At 49.6% G+C, this 25,195-nt stretch overlaps 1 protein-coding gene across 2 annotated transcripts in view; it reads right to left on the reverse strand.

Annotated features, from left to right (window-relative positions):
- Positions 1-25,195, reverse strand: part of NEDD4L (NEDD4 like E3 ubiquitin protein ligase) — a 329,515-nt gene that overhangs the window by 221,550 nt on the left and 82,770 nt on the right. For both annotated transcript variants that reach the window (XM_059139231.1, XM_059139230.1), the window contains exon 2: positions 993-1,066. In XM_059139231.1, coding sequence (XP_058995214.1) covers positions 993-1,066 — 74 coding nt within the window. The remainder of the gene's footprint in view (positions 1-992; positions 1,067-25,195) is intronic.

Consider the following 25,195-nt stretch of genomic DNA (forward strand, 5'->3'; position numbering starts at 1 on the left):
CCATTACAGAATGTCCAGCATCACATGGAGGCCCTAAAGCCAGAGGGTGACTGCGGGCAACAGCAGAGCCCCACAGAAAGAAACGGATGTTCCAGTGAGTGGATTCCAGCAACAGCTAACTGTCCCCAGCAGCCACCGCAGCCCTCACGGCTCAACCACACAGCATTCCCAACTCAAACGGAGAGGGGGGCGGGGGCCTGTTCCTACACTGCTGACATGCAAGCCCCCTGGGCAAGCAGTAACCTTCCAGGAGAAAGTCCTATCAGTCAGGGCAAGTAAGTAGGACCAAACATTTATAATTTATGTCTCCTCCATGTCTAAAGTTCAAAAAGGTCTTTGTTCTCCAAAATCTGGTCCAAATCCCAGTTCTCAGTGGCTCTAACCTCACCGTGCTACTGGTCCAATGACTTATTGTGACAACCGGCAGAGACAGTGGGAACAAAAGGACTGATTTCAAGATAAAGGATTATCAGGCACAGTATTCAAAATAAAAAAAGCTAAAGACACAGAGAGATCAGCTGCCGGTGCTTCCAGAAAAGGCCCAGAAATCACCAAATTCACTCACTCATTACCACATTTCTCCAATCAGATCATACAAGCCAGAGAATACCCAGTTCTGCTAGGAACAAAGTAACGCTTTCATGTCTCAAAAACTAGGGATTTTTTTTTTTTAAAGGATTGTATTAAAATGAATAAACATTCCCAAACTGTATTTTTCTACAGAGAAACACAGAAAACGGAATCCAGTCTCCTCATGAAATCAAGCCAGATGGAAGGCAGACCCCTGCACAAAGCGCGGTCCCTGGCCCGGTGGTCTCAGCACTCCTCTGCTATCGCTCCCCCAGAATCTCGGGGGGGGGGGGGGGGCGGGCTCGCAATCTTTGTCTTAAGAAGGCCTCCAGGGGTCAGCTGATGCTTGCCTCAGGTTGGAAAGTGCTTGCCTAACTCATCCGAAGCCTACAAAACCAAAAACAAAAACAAAGCGAACATACCTGGCTCCAAAGATGTCCTTTTTGGCGAGATCAATTCCAGAAACCACCTTCACTCTGAGAATACGCGACTCTCCCTGTTGGAGAAGAAAAGAAAAGTTTAAGAAGTGGACCTTCAATAGGTCACTGCCTTATCCAATATGCAAAGGTAATGATTTCTCTTCGGACCAGTCCTAGGGACACAAAACCAATCAACTGAACAGAGGCGAGTCTTCCTTACACTGAAGTTCAAAATGCAACATTCCAGCTCTAAAATCCCATAGCCCCAGAAATTTAGAACATCCCGGGGTGCCTGGGTAACTCAGTCAGTTGAGCATCCAAACTCTTAATTTCAGCTCAGGTCATGATCTCAGCGTCCTGGGATCAAATCCTGAGTCAGGGTCCACGCTCAAGTGGGGAATCCACTTGTCCCTCTGCCCTCCCCTCACCCATGCTCTCTCCCTCTTTCAAATAATTAATTAAATCTTTTTAAAAAAATTTGGAGTACCCAGGTTAATTAAGCACAAGTTTAATTCAAACCACATCATGCAGATCAATGATCTGACCCAGTGAAAGATTTCTCAGTTCTCCAGCAAAAACACAAGCATACGTTTGAAACCACGCAGATCTTTTAACTTTAATGAAGAAGTTATTAATAAACAGCTCCTTGATTTTTCACTTTAGTAATTCCTCCACAGAAATTTGTACATTTGTGCACATTGCCTGAGACAGAAAAAAATTTCATGTGGTATACAGATTTCCTCAAAACGATAGTTCCATCACATTGGCTCTAAACAAGCAAAAATAATTCCTCAGTTGCAATGAGAAGGAAAAAAAAAATAAAGAGCTTCATCTTAAGTGGAAATCATCTCAAATCCTCTCAGAAATCACCAATTCATTCATTCATTCATTCCAACATTCTCTGAACAGCTCCTACTCCAATTGGATATTAAGCGAGGTCTAAAATATAGATATGCACAGGTTCACGGTCTCCTATGAGGGTTGGGCAGACCCATAGGGCAGGATCCCTTGATAGCCTGACACCGAAAGACACAGATTAGAGTGATGATAGCTAAGGGCTAAGACATCCAGGCTAGAGGAGGTGGCTTGTTCTCAAGTTTCAGTTTTGGGTCACTAAGTGTTAACATGAACTGAAAAGACAAGAGTAAGTTGAATCCAAGGCATCTACGAAACCACCAGGTGGGGGAGAAAAAAAAAACAAAAAACTAGATACAGGGGAAGGACATCTGGTACGGGTCCGACAGGGAAGTGATCAGTGCAGCGTGGTAGCTGGTGGTTACAACCACGGGCGCAGGATAACAAACCCAGGAAGGGGGAGGAAGGGAAAGGGCCGGGGGTGCAGCCCTTGGGGACAGGACCTCCGAGGGACAAGAGAGAAGGGACTGTGAAAGCCATCTATCCATGTGTTCGGTCAGGACCTGGCTGAAGGAAAGAAGATCCAAACAATTACACAGACTATGCTGAAAGACGCAGGATGAAATTAAACATGGAGACAGGCGGCCACGGAGACCTGGTCAGTGAGCTGTACACACACTGAGCAACCGAACCGTGCTGGAGATGGTTACTTTCCAGGATTCTTCCATCCCTCCCTCCCTCTCTCCCTCCCTCCCTCCCTCAGACCACCTACCCCTGTCACAAGGCTGCCCACACGCACACACAGGAGAGATGCAAATAGGTTTCCCAACTCGTGTGTGCTTATGATCCCTTTCCAAATGAGGTCTGCACTCCAGCTTGGATTTCATGTGCTTGGCGGGCCTCGTGAAAGGCTTAAGACAAGGGAGGGATCACTAAAACATGGCTTTGCTACAGCCTGGCAGTGTCTCCAAGGGCTTCCCAAGGCTTCCGGGCTAAGTGACCTTCCCTTGGTTATTTAAGCAGGCACTGAAGCCCTGACCTCTCTCCTTCCACTCACCTCCACCGCCGGTCATCAAGGATTCCCGGTTAGCACAGCTATTACCCAGGCACACTGCACCCCACCGCCCATCATTAGACCTTATTATTTTTCCCATTAGACATCTCTGATGACCTCCTGGACTCAAGGAATGCCGCAGTGGATGCATTTTTTTTTTTTTTTTTAAACACATGGGTAAAAATCTGGCAGCACCTTGTATTGTAGAGTTTCTAGCACTGGGAAGAGTTTAAGGCCCACTGAGGTGTACAAACTGCAAATCATGGGTGAACACGAGATCCTCGTCTGCCAGACGAAGGGGTTAAGACTTGACCTGAGAGGGAATGTTCCAGGAACCACTCAGAAGAAATGAGGACAGGAAACAGCTGGAGAGGAACGTACTTTTCTGTCTCGCTGCCTCCCCGCATCCCAGCTCTCTGGGCCTCCCCCACTCCATGACAAAGACTTCCAACCAGCAAGTCTCCCACAAACACCCCTGTGCAGAGAGGGGACAACTCAGCCGGTACCCGCAGAAGGTGGACGGTGTTAAGGGAACTGCGAAGTCTCCGGGCCAGTGCTAGCGGAAGGAGGCGGTGGATCTGGCCGTCCAGACAGTGACCTTCCATACCCAGCTGGGGCAGGGTGGCCGTCTTTACACCTCAGGCAGGCACTGGTCACTGCATTGGGGGGAATGAACAAGGGGCTATCTGGGATGCAAATCCACGTGCAGTCACAGAACAAAAGATAAGGATTCTGTAAGACACAATCTCTTTATCTCCTAGCCCTTGGGAGTCTCAAAAATCCCAGGCAGTGGTTCTGGACTTGCCACCAACTTGAGAGGGGGTTCAAGTGCATGGGGTCTGGGTTCTGAGCACTAAGATAAGCCCAGCTCACGGCGCTTCCCCAAGGTTTGTATTAACACTGGGGGAATGTTCTTGATTCTTATGCTGGGCAGAACTTTTCAAAAAGCACACATTTTGAAGTCAGGGAACATTTATATGAATAAATGAGTAAAAATAAACTTCACTGAAGGAACAAGTAGAATTTTTTTTATGGAAGCTGATTTATTCATCTGGTAAGCATGAGCACCTGTTCTAAGATCTAGGGTACAGCAGTACAGACAGACGAAATGCCCCACCTCCACCCTGCCCCGCCGAGCTTCCGGAGCTCCTGAAAGCGAGCTGTATGTATGCCAGGGCTCTCAACTACATGGGGGACACAAACTGAGGGTCTGGCGGGCAAAGGGTAATACATTACAGAGACTTGAAAATTTTGTACATATAGCTTTCCACTAAATAAATTCCCATTTAGGAATCAAACCTAAGAAAATAAGCACAGATATGTGCACAAAGCAAACCAAAGAACAGCTGAAAGGACAGTCACTAAAGCATTTCTTAATCAGGAAAAAAAATGCAAAAGTCCCTCAAATGTAGACAGTTAAATGTTCACAGCAAAATTCTGTGCAAAGAGCTACAACACTGTCATTACAAATGTGTAAGATTCTGGGGCACCTGGGAGGCTCCATAGGTTAATCGTCTGCCTTCAACTTGGGTCTTGATCCCAGGGTCCTGGGATGGAGCTCTGTGATGGGCCCCCTCTCTGCCTGTCAGTCACCCTGCTCATGCTCAAGGCACACATTCTCTCTCAAATCAATAAAATCTCTTTAAAAAATTGTGTGAGATTCTCTAATGACCTTCATTCATCCCACAAGTGTTTACTAAGTACCGACCATGTGCCAGACACACTATCTAGGGATACAGATATGAACAAGATGGAGTTCTTGCCTCAAGGAATACAATCTAGAAGACAGACAGAATATAAATACATATTGTGAACAGGAATTTCTGATGGTGGTAAGTGCTTTAATGACGGGTCAATAAAAGCAACTAAGCAGGGGGGAGGGGGAAGAGAGACTGGAGGTCGGGAAAGGCCCCTTTGGAGAGAAAACACACCTCAGCTGAAACCAAAGGAGACAGAGGGTGAAGCTGGGGGTGGGGATTTTCATACAAAGGCCACAGCAAGTTCCAAGGCCTCAGGGAGCAGGTCTGGCCTTGCAAGGAGAGGCAAGGGCAGAGAGGTATGGTGGGGCCAGAGCCCCAGCGGGTCACCCTCCTTAGAAAGTGGGCATTACGGCAACCATCTCTGGCAAGTTCTCGCAGGGGACCGGTAACACCTGACGTGAGTTTTTAGAAGACCACCTTGGTTGCTGTGTGAGACCAGACTATGGGGAACAAGAACAGAAACACACCAATTTTTAGAAAGAGATCTGGCAAGAGATGGTGGGGGCTTCGCATAGGATTGAGATGGAGAAGTGACCATGTTTGAAATAAACAACTTGGTTTATTTAAAAAAAAAACGTTTCAGAAATGGGTTATACAAGTGAGTTAGAGATAAGCAAGGCAGTTGACAGCTGTTCTGCTTGGACTACATTTCCCAGCATTCCTTGTAGTTTAGGTGGTCATGTGACTAAGTTCTGGCCAGTGGAAGGAGCACCGAAATGATGTATGTATCTTCCTGACCTGAACCATAAGACTTTCCACCTCTGATCATCCTCCCTCCACTCTCTTCTCCCAGCTCAATGACAGAGAAAATCCTGAAGGCCAGGAAGGGGAAAACTCTGAAAAAGGAGCGTAGCAGGAGACACTCCCTCCACTTCACCTTCCCCCGTACCATCACCTACCCACCTTGCCAGGACAGCGAGCTGGAAATAGATTTGTACTGTTTCTTCCCACTGAATATTGAAGGTCGCTATAGGAGTTGGCCTTTATTGATATACAATATAATCTCAATTTTTAATAAATATCCATTATGCATAAGCACAGAAAAAATGTCGAAAGGATACAGCAGCAGCGACTACCTCTGGATAATGGGTAACTTTCTGATCATCTACATTTTTTCTTTTTGAAACATTAAATATTCTTTGGAAATTAAATTTTTGGAGAAACTCCAGAAAAATACATAAGGAAAAGAAGAAAAACTTAAAATCACAGGCTTAGGAATCTAGGCTTCTGTATTTCTAAAGTGATTAACCTTTGTCATAATAAAAACCTACAGATTGTATTTTAGCTAACTCACAAAGGTACAGAGCTGTCCATCCGGGCGATGTGAAAAGGCCACTCTTCTGTAACACCCCGGCAACAGCTGGGAGGTGAAAGGAGGAAAGAGCCTTTATTGAGCACTTACTATTTACAAGCAGCTGTGACAGGAAATTTCACCTCCCTCCGAAGTTATGGGGCAAGGGAGCAGGAAAGAGAATGTTGCTCTATAAAAACTGCTTTGACACATGGGTTTCAGACATACAACAGAAACTTATCTGGGCTTCCTATCAACACTCAGTGTGTACACAGATAAGCAGCCGTCATCACCCCGTAAAGAAACACACGATCCGGTGGGTGACTACTGTTATCAGCTGCAATGGGCCACGAGCCCAGCAACTAGGCTTTCTGGGGCATTTTATTACTTTCATAATGTCTACGCATGACACTGTGGGCCCTGGTGACGGCTCCAGCAGAATTCAGTATTTAACGAAGGCGGCTCACAACAACGAAGATATTCTCCGGCGTCAGACTGCACGGGGCGGGGGCAGTGCAGGCAGAGAGGCGGGGAGGCCGAAAACTGCGGGTCTGCTCGTGACGCTCGGGGTCTCTACCAGCTACTACTCCTCTGTTTTTGCATGGTCATTGTACGACACAGACGATTCTACGCACTTGACGTGTGTTTTTCTTTTCCACTTCATTTTCTAACTCTTCCTGAAGGCCTAAAACAAGATAAGGTGCATAAGCCACCGCTGAGGGCACAGCACCAAGTCCCAGCTTTAAAAAGAGGGGGATTCCAAAGGTCCGTTTGTAAGACCACTACTTCCAGCTCGGAAGCCTGCTCGTATCAACTGTGGGTAGGGGGTTACCAAATTCCCACGCCCCCCCCCCCCAACAAAGCCTATTAAAATACATCATCTATCAAAATTACTCCTATCATAAAATAAACCTCAACTTCCAACTCAGAGAAAGATACTAGAATTTACATTTTCTCCTAGGAATCCACCTTGAGAAGGTCACTTTTTTGTGATTTTTATTTATTCATCTGAGTCAGGGAGAGAGAGAGTGAACCCACACAGCTGGCCGGGGCGGAAGGGCAGGGGGGGCGGGGGGTTTGGAGCAGAGGGAAAGGGAGATAGAGTCCAGGCAGACTCTATACTAAGCACAGAGCCTGATGCAGGGATCAATCCCAGGTCCCCAAGATCACGACCTGAGCAGAGACCAAGAGCCGGACACTTAACCGACTGTGCCACCCACACACCCCAAGAAGGCAACTTCTGGTATTTTAGTCCCTATCCCTCAGAATGGTGGCTGATTCCACCACCCCACCCCACCCCTGCCACAAAGGGTGATACGTGGGTTAGGAAACAGTGTTCCTTCTCCACAGGATTCTCCAGGGACCCCAGCCATCCTTGCAGACAAGGAAGATCTACATCAGGGACCTACACGTCTTGGTCCTTCGTCCCTAAATTAATTTATGCATTTATCTTCCATATTCTACAGTGTATTTATCGTTCTCACTATTACCCACGACACTTGCAGGCTCACAGTAAACACCTCCTGGTTCAAAGGGATGATCAGTAGCTCTACACCCTAAAATACATACCCAAGTTCTATGTATGTCCACTAACTTCAGCTGCTTTAAAAATTAAATCAGCCAACAACATACAGAAAGTGCCCACACTGTGCCTTCTACACAGTAATCCCACAACTCCTCCCGCTCCCACCTGCTCTTGCTCCGGCTATGGGCCAAGGTCCTGCTCCACCCACCTCTCTGAACTATCTACAGCCCCGGCCGTCTCCAACCACATCCCTTACTCCCGCACTCTTTGGCTCTGCCTTCTCCTGCTCTCTAAACCGTTTCCCCTCTTCGCTCCCTTGCTGGGTCCCCGGCCTCACACTGCTGCTACCTCTCCCACCTTCTTCCTCTGCCCCGGTTCTCCACTCTGACCTTCTCTGTGCTCATTCAAAACAACGTGCTGAGTGACATTTATGGTCAATGCGCTGTGCTAGAAAGAACACAAAAGTAAGCAAGACGCCTTCTTCTGTGCCCAGGAGGGGCTCACCATCAACCGCGGAGGTCAGACACACATACACCTGTGAGACCTGTAAGACAGGAGGGAAGAGAAACCCAAGATATGTGGACTGAGGACAAAGACACAGGGGGTCACAGCCAAGGAGCCCAATACTGAACCTCATGTCTAGCCGAGCTCAGATAACCCTCATGACAGCAAACAGCCCCAACTCGCAGGCTCACCCATGGTCAGCCCCACACGGAACATTCTCAACAACCCAAGTCCCAGGGATAAGAGTTCCAGAGAAAAACGCAGAACCCCAGGACTGTCCACAACCTCCATTTCTCAACCTCTGCTAGGTGATGGCCATTATTTATGCCCAACAGATCAAATGGGGAGAGCTAAAAGGATGGCCCTCCAGAGCAGAATCCGGATTTTAATGCTCAAGGTGACTAACTTTCAGAAATCATTCTCTGTGGGGTTTTTCTTTTTTTTATTTGAGAGCGAGCATGAGACAAGGAGAAGAAGAGAGACTTCCAGGAGACTCGCTACTGAGCACAGGGCCTGACAAGGGGCTTCAGAGCTGAAATCAAGTCAGACGCTTAACCGACTGACCCACCCAGGGGTCCCTAAGTGCCGCGGTTTTAAGATACGTCCACAACTTCCTAAAATTCTGCTCTTCAAGAGGCAGGGCTTAGTTGGACGCTGGACATAGTGACTTCTTTCTAATAAACAGAATATGGAAAGAGTTAAAGATTAGGTCATTAAAGGCACCGTAGCGGCCTCCTCAGATCACTCACTGGGGAAAGCCGGCTGCTGCCATGTTGTGAGGACACTCAAGAAGCCCTATGAGGCCCGGGAGTGACGACAGAGGCCTTCCGCTAACGGCCACGTGAATGAACGATCTCGAATTGGATCCTCCAGACCCCGGCAAAGCTTCCGAAGACTGCACTCCTCACTGACATCATCCTGGCAGGGAGCTTTGTCTCGGGGCAGACCCCGGTCCGCTCTACGCCAGTAACCCCGCAGGACGCGAGTGGTGATCCAACACCAACCACCGTCACCTCATCATCGCTCCTTCTTCAGAAAGCTCTTGTACATCTATGATGTCCCTACCCAGTAGCACCTACTGACGTGTGGCAGCTTCTCTCCAGCCTAATTCACCTGCCACCTCGTTAGTCCAACCTTTCTAGAATGTCCTTTCTCCCTTACAGCAGTGGGTCTTCCTCATGAATAAATGGGTCTAACTAAAACCCCTCAGCCCAGCAGTGAAGGCTCACCACAACCAGCTTTATCCCTACTACCTACGTTCTTCGCAGGGACCCAATGCCCTTCCTCACGGCATAGGTCCTTTCGCCTATGGTCTGCTCCATCCACGTCGTCATCACCCAAGGTGTTTACTCTGAGAACAGTGCTGAAAGGAGTCAGTAAGACAGAGTTCAAGCCTATGGCACTTTGCTTTCTATGTCCCAGGAGAACAACATACACACAATTACAAGATGACACAATAAATTTAATCACAGCAACAAATCATATATTCTACAGGAACTCAGAGGAGGAAGAAATGATGTACGTGTAAGGGGCGGGGAGAAGGAAATTGGCCAGAAAGTTGGGGCAAGCCTCAGAGAAGCAGACATGGGAGCCAGGCCCTAAAGATGGAAAAAAAGGGAGGAACAATTCTTTTGAAAAGGGAGGACAAAAGCAGCATGAGGGTACCTCGAAATGGAGAGCAAATCAACGTGCAGAGGGACAGGGAAGCTGCTGAGGCCAGACATCATCCTCTGCGTGCTACAGGGCAGACACGTCCAGCAGATGAGTGACAGGCTCACTGGAGGGCAGGAGCAGAGACAGTCCGGAGAGGAGAGGACAGGACACAAATGACGTGGTCCACGCCCCTGCTCTGGCGGAGAGCACGCTGTGGCTCTGGGGAATGGAGGACATGGGACTGGGTCCAAAGCTCTTCCGGGGTAGGGGTGGGGGGACACACAGCATGGCCGGGTGACGGGCTGGTTTTGCAAGGCGAAGAAGGCACCGCCGCAAGCTCCCAGTCTGGGTGTAACGGGGGCTGCTGCTACCTGATGGCAGGAAATAAAGGAGGAACGTGAATCTGAGGCAAAGGGAAATAGGAGAAGGTGGATGTCTTGATCTGAGGTCCCCTTGCCAGCGTGCAGCCAGAGACGTCCAGGCGGCAGTCAGCACTCGGAAACCAGAGCTGGGTACAGAGGTCGGACATGGACACTGAGGGTGGGGGACCCCGCCCCTTCCTCCGAGCCCCACTTCAGACTGATCATGCCGTCTGGCACATAAGTAACAGTAAGCCACTGAAGCCTTTCTTCCCTGTACATGAGTCATATTTTCTCAGCGCCATGGCTGCGCTAATATGGCAACCGCCAGCTACATGTGGATATTTAAATTGAAATAAATCAATTACAATTAAAAGTCAGTTCCGGGGCACCTGGGTGGCTCAGCGGGTTAAGCCTCTGCCTTCAGCTCAGGTCATGATCTGAGGGTTCTGGATCGAGCCCCACATCGGGCTCTTTGCTCAGCGGGGAGCCTGCTTCCTCCTCTCTCTGTCGGCCTCTCTGCCTACTTGTGATCTCTCTCCCTGTCAAATAAATAAATAAAACCTTTAAAAAAAAAAAAAAAGTCAGTTCCTTAGTAACATGAGCCACATTTCAGGTTCCCCACAGGCCCATATGCCTCGGGGCCGGCCACCGTGGCCGACAGGCAGACCAGCGATGGGACATGTCCACGCTCACAGGAAGTTCCGCCGGCAGGGGCTGCTCTGAGGAGCACTGCGACTCAAGGCAAGAACGAAGCAGGGTTTGAACAACATCCTGTGAAAGGTGGAAAAGCAGAAAGCAGAAGGGAGAAAGGGAGGAAGGGACCCCTCTTAGCCGACTGTAACGCAATCCAGCTCCCTGGAAATGAAGCACGAGCTCCTGTGATCCCTCGTTCGAAGGGCAAGACTCCCTCGGGAACACGGGAGGCCGGGGTGCCAGTTCACCGCTGGGAAGCCGTGTGAAGACAGTATGACACAGTGCAGCACCGTCCCTGCGTCTTAACTTCTGTATCATCACACAATAGCGGGACGGTGGGGACCGCAGCCTACTCAAGCCGGCGACGGAGACCGGGGAGCCTAGCTGATGGGGCCGGGCTCATCGTAACCAGGCTGCTCTGTCCTGCACAGCAGTCACAGCGAAAGGCATGGGGGAGGCGAAAAGAGGGGTAAAATCTCAACAGGGCCCTGTCCTTGGTCCCTCAAAGAGAAGACATCATGGATAATACTCAGAGAGAAAGGGTGCGTAGGAAAAAGGCACCCCGAGGAGGGTGAAGGGGAGACAGCCCACCACCAAAGCCCGCCTGGAGGGAGGCCAGAGGACCCAGGGCCCACAGGGAGGAGACACGTGACAAGGGAGGAAGCCACACCCACCTGCCGCACAGAGGCCAGGCTGTCCGTGGAGCAGGACCTGGAAGCTTCTGGCAAGCCTCAGGCTGACTCCCCACTGCTCGCAATGAATTCACCTCCCACAACTAAGATGCCTTCCAAGCGTTAGCTTTACATCTGTTTCTTTTGTTTCTAACTTCTGAACAGAGTTGAGCCATGGTGTTCAGGGCTCCTTATAGATCTCACCACTGCCACCATTTCCCCTGGAAAACCGGTCCCTAAATGAGAGGAGATGGGGGAGCAGGCAGGGTGGGGGTCCAGGATCCGCCGTGTACTGGGCAATGCTCAAAGGCCCACGGGCCTCCCCGCTAAGTCCCTAAAAGGACTCAGACGTACACCTCAGCAAGAATGTGAAGCCTTCCATGTGTGGACAGTTTCAGAGTGGATCTCAAGAAGAAATGTTCAGTTCTGGAACGCCACGAATCCCCCGTAATTCAGCGCTCTCACAGTTGGGAAAGGAGGGCGCCACTGAACAGCGCCACACAGTGAATGAGCTGGCAGGAGTTCCAGCACAACGCACAGAGTCGCTCTCTTTCGCTAATTAAAAATTCTCTTTTTTACCAGAAGAGTTGGTCGAACTCCATGTAAAAAGTCTTCAAAGAATCCATTTATCAATGGCGCTTTTGTTCCTAACTTCTAATCACAAGACAGGAAACATGTTGAAGTTCCCCCAAGATCACTAACACAAGAATTATCTTCTGTTTATAGTTCTAAAAATGATCGTAATAAACAACTGCACTTTGTTGAAAGCCAAAAATCATAGCTCAAAATCTAAAGTTCTGTATTTTTCATGGCAGTCGTAACTCTGACCTCTCCTCTTCAGTAAAGTGAAGTCTGGGTTTCTGGAATGTGTAGTTGGACCAGAAGGATGTGGAAGGTCTGGGTTTCAGGCGGCCCCCAAGAACACAAGCCGCGGAATGAGTTCTGTGGTCCCGTGTCTGAATCTCCCCACACAGGATCAAAAACGTGACTCATGTCCCTGTGCCAAGGGCTCCTAGCATCCTGAAAAGGACACACCTGAACAAAGCTGGTAAGAAACACATTTAGTGTTTTTGATTTTACAGCGAAGAAATGGCCTGCCGCATGCATCTGAAGCCTCGGGCCTGGCGCGTTCCTCGGCAGGCCAGCGAACCAGGTGCAACCGTGGGTGTTCCCAGAATCTGCAGCCCTGTAGTTCCAGATCATTCCACGGCGGGCTCCCACCCCAAGAGATTCCTGTTCTTGATTCCTGGAAGGAGAGGAAGATCCCCTGAGGTAACTACCCACGCTCATGCTCCAGCCTGAAGCCTTCCTATCCTCATTTGAGGCCGGGGGAGGAGCAAGCTGGGGGAACCAGGGCCCCAAAGCCCCAGAACTGGGATGATGCCCAGGACTACTAGCTCTACTACTCATCCTGAGGAGTCACCTCCCACAGTGGCTAAGGGAATCTGTCGTGATCCCAAAGGAATCAGACACAAGAGATGGGCAAATGTCCCAACTTCGAGAAAAAAGCAGCTATGAATCGTACTATAAACGACACACTTGGGCTAGGATAGCTTTCCCCACTGCCAGATCACCAACTTGCTCTTTGGTTCCTCTCTCTCTCCGCTAACAGAACACATTCTCTGAAAAACGTCTTCCCAGGGCTCCCCGGCTGCTGAGGGCCTCCCACGGTGCCCCAGATGGCTTCTTTCACCCTTCACTGTTGCTACTTTTAAAATTAGCTATCATGGACCGCCTGGCTGGCTCGGTCAGTAGAACGTGCAGCCCTTGATCCTGGAGTGGTGGGTTCAAGCCCCACAGTGTGTGTAGAGGTTATTTTAAAAAATAAAATCTTAAAATTAGCTATTGTGCCAAAGACAGAGCTCTGAGAAGGCAGTCACTAGACAGATCACTGGGAGCAGCAAGAGTCATGGTCCGCACAGAGCTTGGTCAAGGCCAGGGTGGCCACAGAGCTCGCTTACCGCAGCTTTCCGAGACTCTAGTAAAGACCCTGGCACCCAAATGTTCCCAGGGGAGTAAACGGCTGGGTGAATAAATGACATCAATCCAAAACAAAGTTCTTGGGTGAATTACTCAATAGCCTGCCATCAGCTAGAAAAAGAAAACAATCTACATAAGTAAGGTCTGCCAAGAATAAGATTTGCAAACTTACTTCTTTTTCTGATAAGATTTACAGCTCCAAGGCTGCATACCTGGTGTACAGAGACTTTGGCCAAACCATGATCATATTCCTCTAGACAAGGAGACAACAGGAGGGTGAACTAATATTAAGTTGGGTGGGGCTGAGTCGTACCTCGGGGTCAGTGCCCATCCCAAGTATAACCATCAGACAACTCCAAGGAGGTGGTGGCAGAGGTGTGTTAGGTCTCAGGCTCTATTATTAACTCAGAAACACTGTGAGCCTGGAACATGTGGGTGAGGATGGATGGCAGGCTAATGCAATTAACAACCGAAACACACAAATGGAGAAAATGTCAAAAAATTGGATCAGAAACCAACAAGCTTACATCAGATGAGGGACAGGTCCAACCTTGAGAGTGCAGTTTTACAGGGATGTGTTGTGCTTGGCTGCCTGGTGCTGTGCAGGGGGCAGGAGGGAAGAGCATCAAAAATGGGGGGATCTTCGCAGTTCTCGGTGCCTGGCTGGCTCAGTGAGCACAGCATGCAACTCTTGGTCTCAGGGTTGTGAGTACTGGCCTCACACTGGGCACAGCGCTTCCTTTTTAAAAAAAATCTTGGGGATTTTATTTTCTCTCAAGCTCTATTATGACTCAACACTGTGACAATAGTAAACCACCTGCATTATTCAAGGTCCAGAGCCAGCAATGTCATCCCACTGCACCCTGGGCCAGCCTTGCGTTCGAGTCCAAGGTGCAGGAATTAGGAGGAAGATGGTTGTTTTGCTTTGTTTGAGGACAAAATCTGTACCACAGAACATGAAGCAACCGTAAGAACAAGGGTGTGCTCTACGGGCAGCTGTGCACAAACCCCAGCCATGCACGACAAGGCTTGGGGGGAAAAGGCTTTGCAGGGTGCGACATCCTCCATGAGGACAAAGGCGGCGATGTGTGTATGCGTTGACACACTCATGTATCTACTGGCATGTGTGTAAGAAAAGTCTGTAAGGACACAGGAAAATGGTACCACTAATGCACTGAGGACAGAAATGAGTTGGCTAGGGACCAAGGCACGTGAGACAGACAAACAGAGACGCCTCACTGCATGAAAGCCTTCTCAAAGCTTGGATTTAAAACCACTTAAATGTATTAACACCTCAAGAAAAAAAATTTTTTTAAGTATCCAGGATAGTTAATAAACAAACATCACACGAATGTTTAACCTGGTTTAACAACTACCATCAGATTCTTTCTATGGGAAGTGGGGGTGGGGTGGCAAAAGCCAAGATATTTTCTGTTAGGAGGCTGCTGAGGGCAAACCTCCAACCAGGGAGTGAGGGTGTAGATGTGCCTTACAGAGGGAAGGAAATTCTGGATTGTTAAGCCTGGTCAAACACAGAGCAGGTGGCCTCCTGAGGCCCAGAGCTGACCGGCTAGCACCAGAGCGAGAGCAAAGGCCTGCCACCTGCCACCTGCCACCACTATCACCAGGTGGGGGGGATGGGGTGAGGGAAGAGGAACCAGATGATCCCTGATGTCCCTTCCCAACCCTGGTGTGTGATCTGAGAAGGCCTGCCCAGGAGGAGCCTGAAACTCAGACCAAGAGGATTCATGCGAGATCACACAACGCTTTCTATATATACGCACACACATGTAATTTTTCTAAAACAAATAGTAATCACAGTCCCACCTCTCTCACAGGAAAACACAAAAGGTGATTCATAAATCAGAAGGCTTCTTGGGGCGCCTGGGTGGCTCAGTGGGTTCAAGCCTCTGCTTTCAGCTCGGGTAGTGATCCTGGGGTCCTGGGATCGAGTCTTGAATCAGCATCCAGCTCTCTGCTCAGCAGAGAGCCTGCTTCCCCCTCTTTCTCTGCCTGCCTCTCTGCCTACTTGTGATCTCTGTCAAATAAATAAATAAAATCTTAAAAAGAAAAAAAAAGAAGAAGAAGAAGAAGTAGGCTTCTTTACTTGTGACCAGTTTCAAAATATCATGAATGAAATAACCCACAGAAATAAGAGCACATGCAATCGATGTGTTTTTTGGTTCTGTAGCGGTTCTTATTCCACACCTTATTTCAAAAAGGATGAACTCTGGCTAGTCGGCTCTATTCGAGACGTTTAAAATTCCTTTCATGAAGAACAGCAAAACTTCTTCCATGGGCAGGTGGCTGGAGTATTTTTCAGAGATGATGCCCTGTAGGAGGGCAAGAGGCGAGGCGTCGCTGGTGCAAGGGGCCGCGGAGGTTAGCCTGGGCCTCTCGAGAAAGCCCAACTGAGCGACACCGACACAGCACTACCCCCAGCTCCAACGAGCACGGCGAGATAAACCACAGCTAGGGAAAAGCTGCAAACGGAATTGAGCTGTCCCGTTAGAAACTTCAAGAAGCCACGGCACCCAGTGCCACAAGCCTAGGCATCAACCACAGGAGAGCAGGTGCTGGGTGACAAGACTAATAGGATTTGTGACCATCTGTGGCCTGTAGCCCAGGAAGCAGCCCCTCTGAATCCATCCTAACTCCTCACCCGCCTTCTGTCACCTCTGTGCCTGAAAGCCAGCCACACACCACGTCCGTCTCATACCAGTATACCCAAGACAAAACCTTCATGGTCACTGACTTCATTTAAAAGGAGACAAGGGGGCTCCTGGGTGGCTCAGGGGATGAAGCCTCTGACTCTTGGTTTTGGCTCAGGCCGTGCTCTCAGGTCCCTGGGACCAGCTGGCAGCGGGTCAGGCTCTGAGCTCAGCAGGGCATCTACCTCCCCTCTCCCCTCCCCACCCCTTGTCTCTCTCTTTCTCAAATACGTATTTTTTAAAAATTTTAAAAAGGAAACAAATACGTAAGATTATTGATCTTCTTGGGCAGAATCTCTGCTTCTTATAAAGCAGAATTTACAGCCTTATGATGTGCTCACGAGTGCTATCAGATTTCACAGATTTCAGAAGACGCCATGTTATCACAAAGACCTAACATCAGTCATTCAATAAGAAAGTGACAGAAACATTCTATTTCCTAGCTTACTGGAATTTTACCTTATGTTCTAAATCATAAATTTTTTTAAAATATTCCTAAAAACAAAAAGCTTGTATTTTTCAGTTTCATTAAAAAAAGAAGTAAGACAAAACAATTTCACCTCAGTACTCAATTTGATTTGTTTTTTATTAAAACTATCAAAGTTGGGGCAACCACATTAAACGTCTGCCTTCAGCTCAAGTTAGGATCCCAGGGTCCTGGGATTGGGCCTGGCATCAGGCTCCCTGCTCAGCAGGAGGCCTGCTTCTCCCTCTCCCACTCCCCCTGCTTTGTTCCCTCTCTGGCTGTGTGTTTGTCTTGTCAAATTAATCAAATATATATATATATATATTTTTTTTTTTAATGAAAACTATCAAAATCAAGGGGTGCCTGGGTGGCTCAGTCAGTTAAGCATCTGCCTTTGGCTCAGGTCCTGATCCCAGGGTCTTGGGATGGAGCCACAGGAGCCCCTCGTACGTCATGTGTGTCACAGGTGTCCTGTCAAGCTCCTGCTCAGTGGGGAGTCTGCTTCTCCCTCTGTCCCTCCCCCTGCTTATGCATTTGCGCTCTCATAGAAATAAAATCTTGGGAAAAAACATCTGGAACATTCCATTCCAGATGGTGGCTGAGGAAGCTGTGACTGTCCCCTCATTCTGAACTCTGTGGTTACCGCACAAAGCCCTGCATCTCCCCTCTCATGTCCCTCTCATGGTGTGCTGGCTCTGAGAGAGTTCTACCCACGAGAACCCCACAGGTTCCATGGGGCCCAGGAAACACAGAGGCAGTTCTGCTCTGCAGGTGCCCAAGTTCATGTGTCACACGGTTGTGCAAAGCAAGGGCTGCCAGTGCTAAGTTTTCACTGCAGGGAACTTCCCTTGGAAAGTGGCCCTTTTTTAAGGCCCATCTCACATGTCCATTTTTATTTTATAGTAAAGATTTTTATTTATTGGGGAGCGGGGAGTAGTGAGGAGGAAGAGCAGAGGGAGAGGAAGCAGCAGACTTCCTACTGAGCAGGGAACCTAACTCAGGGCTCGATCCCAGGACCCCGGGATCATGACCTAAGCTGAAGGCAGACACTTAACCGACTGAGTCACCCTGAGGTCCCCATTTTTATTAAGTATTTTCTATGGCACTTATTTTTTAAGTTTTTTTTTTTTTTAATTTATTTATTCGACAGAGAGATCACAAGTAGGCAGAGAGATAAGGGGAAGCAGGCTCCCTGCTGAGCAGAGAGCCTGATGCGGAACTCGATTCCAGGACCCCGGGATCATGACCTGAGCCGAAGGCAGAGGCTTTAACCCACTGAGCCACCCAGGCGCCCTCTATGGCACATTTTTATTCCATTCTTTAGTCTATCAGACTCCATTCAATGCTGGGCTTTTTTCTGTTATTGGAAGTTAATATTTAATTTTGAGGCCAAGCACTGTGTACTTGATTTAGACCACTGATGCTTGATGTTGTTTACTTGCTTTTCCTTCGAATCTTCCAACATGTACCTCAGGAGACAGAAATGTCAACCTCCTCCCGGTTCTAATTTAAATCTTTACAGCTTCAGGCCCTGGGACACATTCTGAACCTTCTGCAAAACCTCTGCTGTTCCTTCAGGTCCGTCTATGAAGAGCCTGTCACATCCGTGAGGGTGATTATTTAATTCTCAAATGTGAGACTGCAGGAAGACAGATACTGATTTATCCACAGGATAAGAAAGCTGCTGACAGAAGCCCTCCCACCCTCGGGGGCAGTGCAGCCGCCGCCCCCCGCCCCCAACACACACACAGTCTGAGCCAGCTCACTTCGCCTCCTGTCCCCTGAAGCCCTGAGCACACAGGGAAGACACAAGCCTCCCTCCAAGTGCTGTTCATAGAGAAGGCGAGCACCTGCCGTACAGCCTGTGCATTCCACACGAGGGGCAGGGGGTTCCTCCCTGCACGGTTCTATGCAGGATGTTGTACTGGGAAGCCACCGATGGGAACACTGTCTTGGGGCACCGATTTTTCTGGAAGTCTCAATGAGTGTGACAGTGGTTCTCAAAGTGTGGACCCCCGCCGACCAGCACCTCCACCTGCTGACAACTGGGTGGACATGCTCAGGCCCCACCCAGACCTCCACAATCAGAATCCGAATCTCTAGGCTGAAGTCCACAGCCATCTGTGTTTACAGGCTCCCGGGTGATTCGGAAGCACAATAAACTCCGAGGAACAGGAACGAGGTCATATTAAAACAAACAAGGAAGTACCACGAGTAAAACGGGCATTTTGCAACATCTCTGAAGATCTCCCATTTCCAACTGGCAGCTCTGGACTCATCTGCAGGGATGATGAGCTCAGTCCCCTCTTCCCAGGGAAAACTCAGAGGGAAATATGCACGGAAAGCCAACGAAGCTTCTAAATGCCGAGAGCTCCCAGATCTGCGTCTCCAACCCTAACACCCCTTCCTCTGGCAGCCCAGCCCTGAATCTCAATCTCTCTCTTTCTCTCTTAGATAGCGATGCTGGCAAGGGCAACTGGGGTTGTACAACAAAAGCTGAACAGATTCTGTGTTCCCTGTTCCTCTGCTCCTACGCCTGGCAGCACCCCAGTAAGGTGGTTTTTTTTTTTTTAAAGAGATGGTGGGAGGGGCAGGTGAAGGAGAAAGAGCATCTCAAGCAGACTCCGCACTGAGCGTGGGGTCGGAAACAGGGCTCATCCCACCACCCTGGTATCACCTGAGCGGAAAGCAAGAATCACGTGTTCAACCAACTGTGCCTCCCAGGCGGCCCCTCACCAGTAACTCTTACAAGAGTCCCTCTGGGAAAACCCACCCATCACACATTACCAAAAGTTCTTTATGGGGCGAGAGCATGGGAGGCTTCCCTACTTTGGGTATAATTTTTTTTTTTAAGATTTTATTTATTTATTTGACAGAGATCACAAGTAGGCAGAGAGAGAGGGGGAAGGAGGCTCCCTGCTGAGCAGGACAGCCCGACGCGGTCTCTATCCCAGGACCCTGGGATCATGACGTGAGCCGAAGGCAGAGGCTTTAACCCACTGAGCCACCCAGGCGCCCCTGGATATAATTTTCGCTCATGTCTGAGCTGTTGTTTCACTTACCTTTATTCTTCCAAAAAGCATCTATTATACTTTCAAAGTAAGAAATCAGATTGTCTGTCTGAGGAAGCAGAACCATTTTAAGGCCCAACAGCTTCTTTCTGGGTCACCCACTATTTACTGAACCTCGCTGGTCCCGCCCTCCTGTCCCACAGAACAGATCACTCGATGTCCTCAAACGGGAGTGAACAATTACGCGTGTGCACCCTCCTCCCATGTCAGCATCGTGATCTCATTCTCCCCCTGGGTCCAGCCAGGGACACTCGGGCACCCCGGTCACCCCAGTTCAGGGCTCTGGCTTGCGCACAGTCGGCCCTCCGCTCGGGCACACAGCCTCCTCTTGACGCTCTCGTCCCAGTCCGTTCAGTCACTAGGGACACGTGACCCAACGTGTCCGGTACCACTTACACCACCAGTGAGCCCCATCCTGGCCGCCCCCTCCATACGTGCACCCACACGCACTCCCAGCAGGGCCAGTCCCAGCCTCCAGGCTCGCCCTTCACAGCCGTCCTGTGAACTACTGAGCTGGAGGGAGCTCCATATTTTCACACTGGCTCTGGGCCTTCTTCCTTTTTAGCAACCATCACTGAGAACCTGCTATGCACCAGAAGTTTAATCCTGAATTACTACAACTCATCCCTGACCTGAAGCAAATCACGACACAGGGAACATCCCAACGGTATGAGTAATGGAGCTGGGCCAGACCACGGAGGACCAAGACACAGGAGAAAAGGAGAACGGCTGAGCAGACACAGGGAGGGGGTCGGCGAACAGGCTGTTCCCTGGCAGGGTTCGCCCAAGCGGGAAGCAGCCCCCACCCCGAGCCGGTCATCTGTATGCAGAAGGGGCATCAGCTACATGATCATTTCAGGTGAGCATGTACGCCAAGGAAGGACTCCAAAAGTTAAGTTTAGGCAGTGGAAAATGACGCCCAAGGAGGTTGTGAAAGCTGTCCGTAAGGGTTTTTTAAGATTTTTATTTTATTTATTTGACAGAGAGAGATCACAAGTAGGCAGAGCAGCAGGCAGAGAGAGGGGGTGGAGCTCGATCCCAGGACCCTGATCATAACCTGGGCGGAAGGCAGAGGCTTAACCCACTGAGCCACCCAGGCAGCCCCCATATAAGGGTTTTTTAAAAGTGCATTTTGATTCTAATCTAAATCTGGCTGAGACGTGGCCAGAATTCCCTAAGAATCAAAGCTAAAAGTCCTCCTGCACCTGGAGGACTCTTGGGATTTCTAGTAATTTACCTAAGCCAGGAGAGGGGCGTGAGGAGTAGCCAGGACGTCACTCCGGCCCACCACCCTCCATGAACTTAGCCCCACCCCCAGCATGGAAAACAGTGGCCGACCGCGGTGCCCACCAACCCCCACAGCCATGAACCGGCCACCAGGCAGAACCAGCCCGCTCACAGAGGGACCAGTCACCTGAAGGAATACAGGTGTCCCTCTCAGAGGGGGTTAAAAAAAAAAAAAAAAAAAAAAAGTGGTCCTCTAGTCTCCTCCTCCTCCTAAGCAAATACTCAAAGCAATCTAGCTATCTCAGATCTAAAATGTGCTTTATCGGGCCAAATAATTGGTGCTTTTCATTCTCACCCTTTAAAAAGTACCAGAAACAGGTTTCAAACCAGTAGTTAGAATTTATCAACACAAAGGACTATCACCCAGGACAGCAGGGTGAAGAAGAGCAGGTAAGGTCTGTCAATTCCAGAACGAAAATGTGCCGCCCCTTCACACAGAATGTTATTCAGCCATTTACATTTAATTTTTCATTAAAATCTTTTAATAACTAAGGAAACATATAAAACCTAAAAGAAAACCCACCTTTCTGCCCAAATTAAAAAAAAAAAAAAAATCTAACAGTTCTATTCAATATTCAACACTGGGAAGACCCTTACTCAGACAAAATGCACAGAAATCTATTCCCTTCCCCAGAAAAGCTTCAATTCTTACTCAAAAATTTAAGAGAAATTCACAGATGCCCATTTCGTCTTCCTTCAAGAAAAATCCTCAACTTCTGTAGTGTTCGTACATTTTTAAATCCACCCATTTTCTTACGTTTCCTCCCCCAAAGCAACATCTCCATTTAAGAAAACCAATCACACCCATTTGGACTCGTTCCTTAAAAAGTTCCCAATCCTGGGTCTGAACAAGAATCCTTCCACAAAGAAGTAAACTAGGTCCACGGTGTTGGAGCTGAATGACCAGCTCAGGAATCTCGAGGTAACCCAGCACTACTAGGGGCTGTGGAAGAATTTCCGTTTTTAAGTGTCCCAGGAAGGCAAAGCCTCCTCCCGCACCATGAAGTCTTACCAGGTAGCATCAATTCATTCCTTCAACGCGAGACATCTCACTGAAGAGACCACAAATATGCTAGGCGTTACAAGTGCAGTGATGCTAGAAAACCCAAGAGCATGAGCAGTTCTCAAGAGTATGCGGAAGTCCAGGCAGCCATGGAGGGTACCTTTTTCCACTGCCAGGTGACAGATGTAGGGACACCACCTTTGCCTCGCCTCCCAGGAACATGTGCCTCTGGTCTGCTCCTCTACAGAAACATGCGCTCTTATCCCATCTCCTGTCACACCGCAGGTGCCCCAGGGACTTGCCCCCTGGCCACACCGGATCCCCAGACCCCACAGGGCTCAGTCTTCAGGATACAGAAGGACAGACCTAGCACTCGGCGCAGGTAAGTCACATCAGCAATCGGTGTGCCTCCGCCTTCAGTAAACGCGGACAGGTACACTGTGTCTTAAAGGAACACTTTCAATGGTCAGTTCTTCCCTCTGCAAAGGCTTCCTCTCTGCCCTCTTCCAGGTTTCACACTCACACAACTGGCCGGAGGATTCTCAGAAAGAAACTGCACTGTCTCACCCAAGGCAAATACATTAGGTTCCTTGTATGTGGGAGGCCTCGAGAAACAATCCCACCGGCACCTTGATCGCGAACTTCTAGAAATAAATTTCTGCTTTTTGAGCCCCCCCACCCCGTGGTATTTTTGCTCTGGCAGCCTAAGCAGACTAACTGAGCTGGAAAAAGAAAACAGCACTCAAGCGTCCGATTGGTTAAGCAAGACAGTAAGACGCATTATCAGTCCAAGAATCTTCGGACAGGTGATTCCAAGGGGACAAGGAGAAGAGCTCCTTAGGTCGTGTTTCCTTCCCCGGGGCACACCCTTTGACAGGTGAGGCCCCCCATCAGCCTGGCCTTCCGCGGGGCGTCGCAGAGGTTGCCAGGCGAGTTGGGCCCGGCACGTGGAGGAGACTGCTGGCAGAGAAGACAAGGGTAACAGAGAGAGGCCACACGCACGAAGAGGACATGCAAAACCCAACTGAGAAATGAACAAAAGAAAACTGGGCAACGAGCAGGAGGAATCAAGCCCGCACTATGTAACCAGCAAACGCACAGTGGAAACACTCGCCAACTTCCCCCATCGCTTTATTCACGTTACAGTGACTTAACGCTTCTTAATTTAGGAAAAATTAACATTTTAGCAATCCTGCTTATGCCAAAAATGAGCATTCGGAGCAGTAGCATTAATAACCACCAGATAATTCACAGACGGGAGCACAGAAGCTTAGGGAAAGAGATGTCACTGGTCCAAGATCATGTGGCATGAGAGACAGAGGCTGCGCAGAAACTCGGATTTTTCTACAACAGTGCTTCTCACCTGGGGCCGGCTCTGCTGTAAGAGGGGTCCTGGGCAATGTGTAGAGACCTTTCTGACTACGGGGAAGAGGTCCTATATACTTGCCACATTAGCCACAGACCACCTGGCCCATCACCCAACACCCTTGTCTCCTACCCCTTCTTCAAAGGTCACACTGGAGCCTGGGGCACCATCTTCCTCCCTGGTCCAAACCCTGCATTGCCCTCACCGACGTTAGGGCCCACACCCGTAGGACACTCTCAGCTCCTAAACGGCCTCCGACCCCCAGGCATCTGTGCCCACATCCCCCTCAACCACCCACAGACTCGCTGGCCTTCGCCACCACTTAGAAGGGTTCCACCTCTGCAACTGTCATCCCGGAGTCCCCACGCCCCAATTTCAAGTGTCCCCAGTTCCCTTTCCTGAGGGTCGACAGACCAACCCACATACAAGGAGCCAAAGTTAACTCAGAGGTTCATGAAAGGTTAAAACTCCAAAAGCCCAGCACGGAGTCACCCTTTCTCCACAGAGTCTCTCGTAGTCCTCACCAGGGCTGGAAGATGGGCGCTGTCCTACTGTCCCCACCTCCCGGGGAAACACTATGAGGAAACCGCTCTTGGTCACTGAGCTGGAGAGGCCTCCAGGCCCCAAGAGCTTGGACACAAAGCACAGCTGCTCCCACCTGAGTCTATGAAAACTGCTTTCAAAAGCACTAATATCCAAGGGTTGTCAGTAAAAAACAAGAGTATAGGTCTTCGGCCCAGCGAATTGACAAAGAGCAGGAGAGAGCGACAATAGCCAGGCTGGTGAACGGCGGTGGGGAGGGCCACAGGGACAGGTACTCTGTTAGAAGGAAGACTGAAAACTGGTACACTATTTCTAGAAGGCAATTTGGCAAAACATAAGAAAGGCGTAAGAAAGAGTAAGCAGCTGGTGCAAACAGCTATAAAAATCCACCAGACCGAAGCATCCAGACAAGAGAGCAAAGATGCATTTACAAGAATATTCGGAGGGGGGGGGGGGGGGAGGACAAACAATTCACCAAGTACCACCTCATGAATGGGGCTGGTGAAAGCCATCAGACTAGTAATTAATTCCCATCGTTAGCATTGTTATGTCAGCCAGGACAAGCTGCTAATGCTCCGACATAAACTTATTTAATCCTCACAACTGGGTGCACTTTGCAGACAAGGAAAAAGTTGCTTCAATCGTAACAGAAACCAGTCGGCTGTGCCCTTCATGAGCAGTCCAGCTGGAACCCGACTCCAGAGTGGGCACGGCAGAGAGCCGCAGGAGAGCTCTATCTGCTGATACAGGAAAATGCCCTTGATACAGAATCCACAGCAAAAACAGAAGCGACGTCAGAGCAGAGCCGAGGGTGATTCCAGATCCAGTTCTTTAAAACGGCATGGGGCGCCTAGGTGGCTCAGTGGGTTAAGCCACTGCCTTCGGCTCAGGTCATGATCTCAGGGTCCTGGGATCGAGTCCCGCATCGGGCTCTCTGCTCAGCGGGGAGCCTGCTTCCCTCTCTCTCTCTCTCTCTCTCTGCCTGCCTCTCTGCCTGCTTGTGATTTCTCTCTGTCAAATAAATAAATAAAATCTTTAAAAAAAAAAAAAAAAAGACGGCACACAGCGCTGGCCACTTAGGGGCCTCTCCACTCCAAGGCCACCCTCCCCTTCCCTGCTCTGCGACACCTGGCTGAGGACCCCACAAACTGCCCTCCCCAATTCTCTTTTCAGCTGGCTCCCTGGGGGGGGGTCCAGAGGAGGCTTCGTGCTCAGGTCTTCCCACTGTCAGTGTCAGCGGCCTTCAGCAGCGACTCCAGCTCCGCCCAGCATGGTCCTTGAGTCCCCACCCCCACTGCAACTGCCAGAGGCTCCACCACAGCTGCAGGGCCTCCCAACCCCCCCCCCCCCCCCCCCCCGCCCAGGGGCTCAGCAATCTCCCCACTAGGCCTCCTCACACCACTGCAGTTCA

Source organism: Mustela lutreola, chromosome 11 (assembly GCF_030435805.1).
Source record: "Mustela lutreola isolate mMusLut2 chromosome 11, mMusLut2.pri, whole genome shotgun sequence".
Lineage (NCBI taxonomy): Eukaryota > Metazoa > Chordata > Mammalia > Carnivora > Mustelidae > Mustela > Mustela lutreola.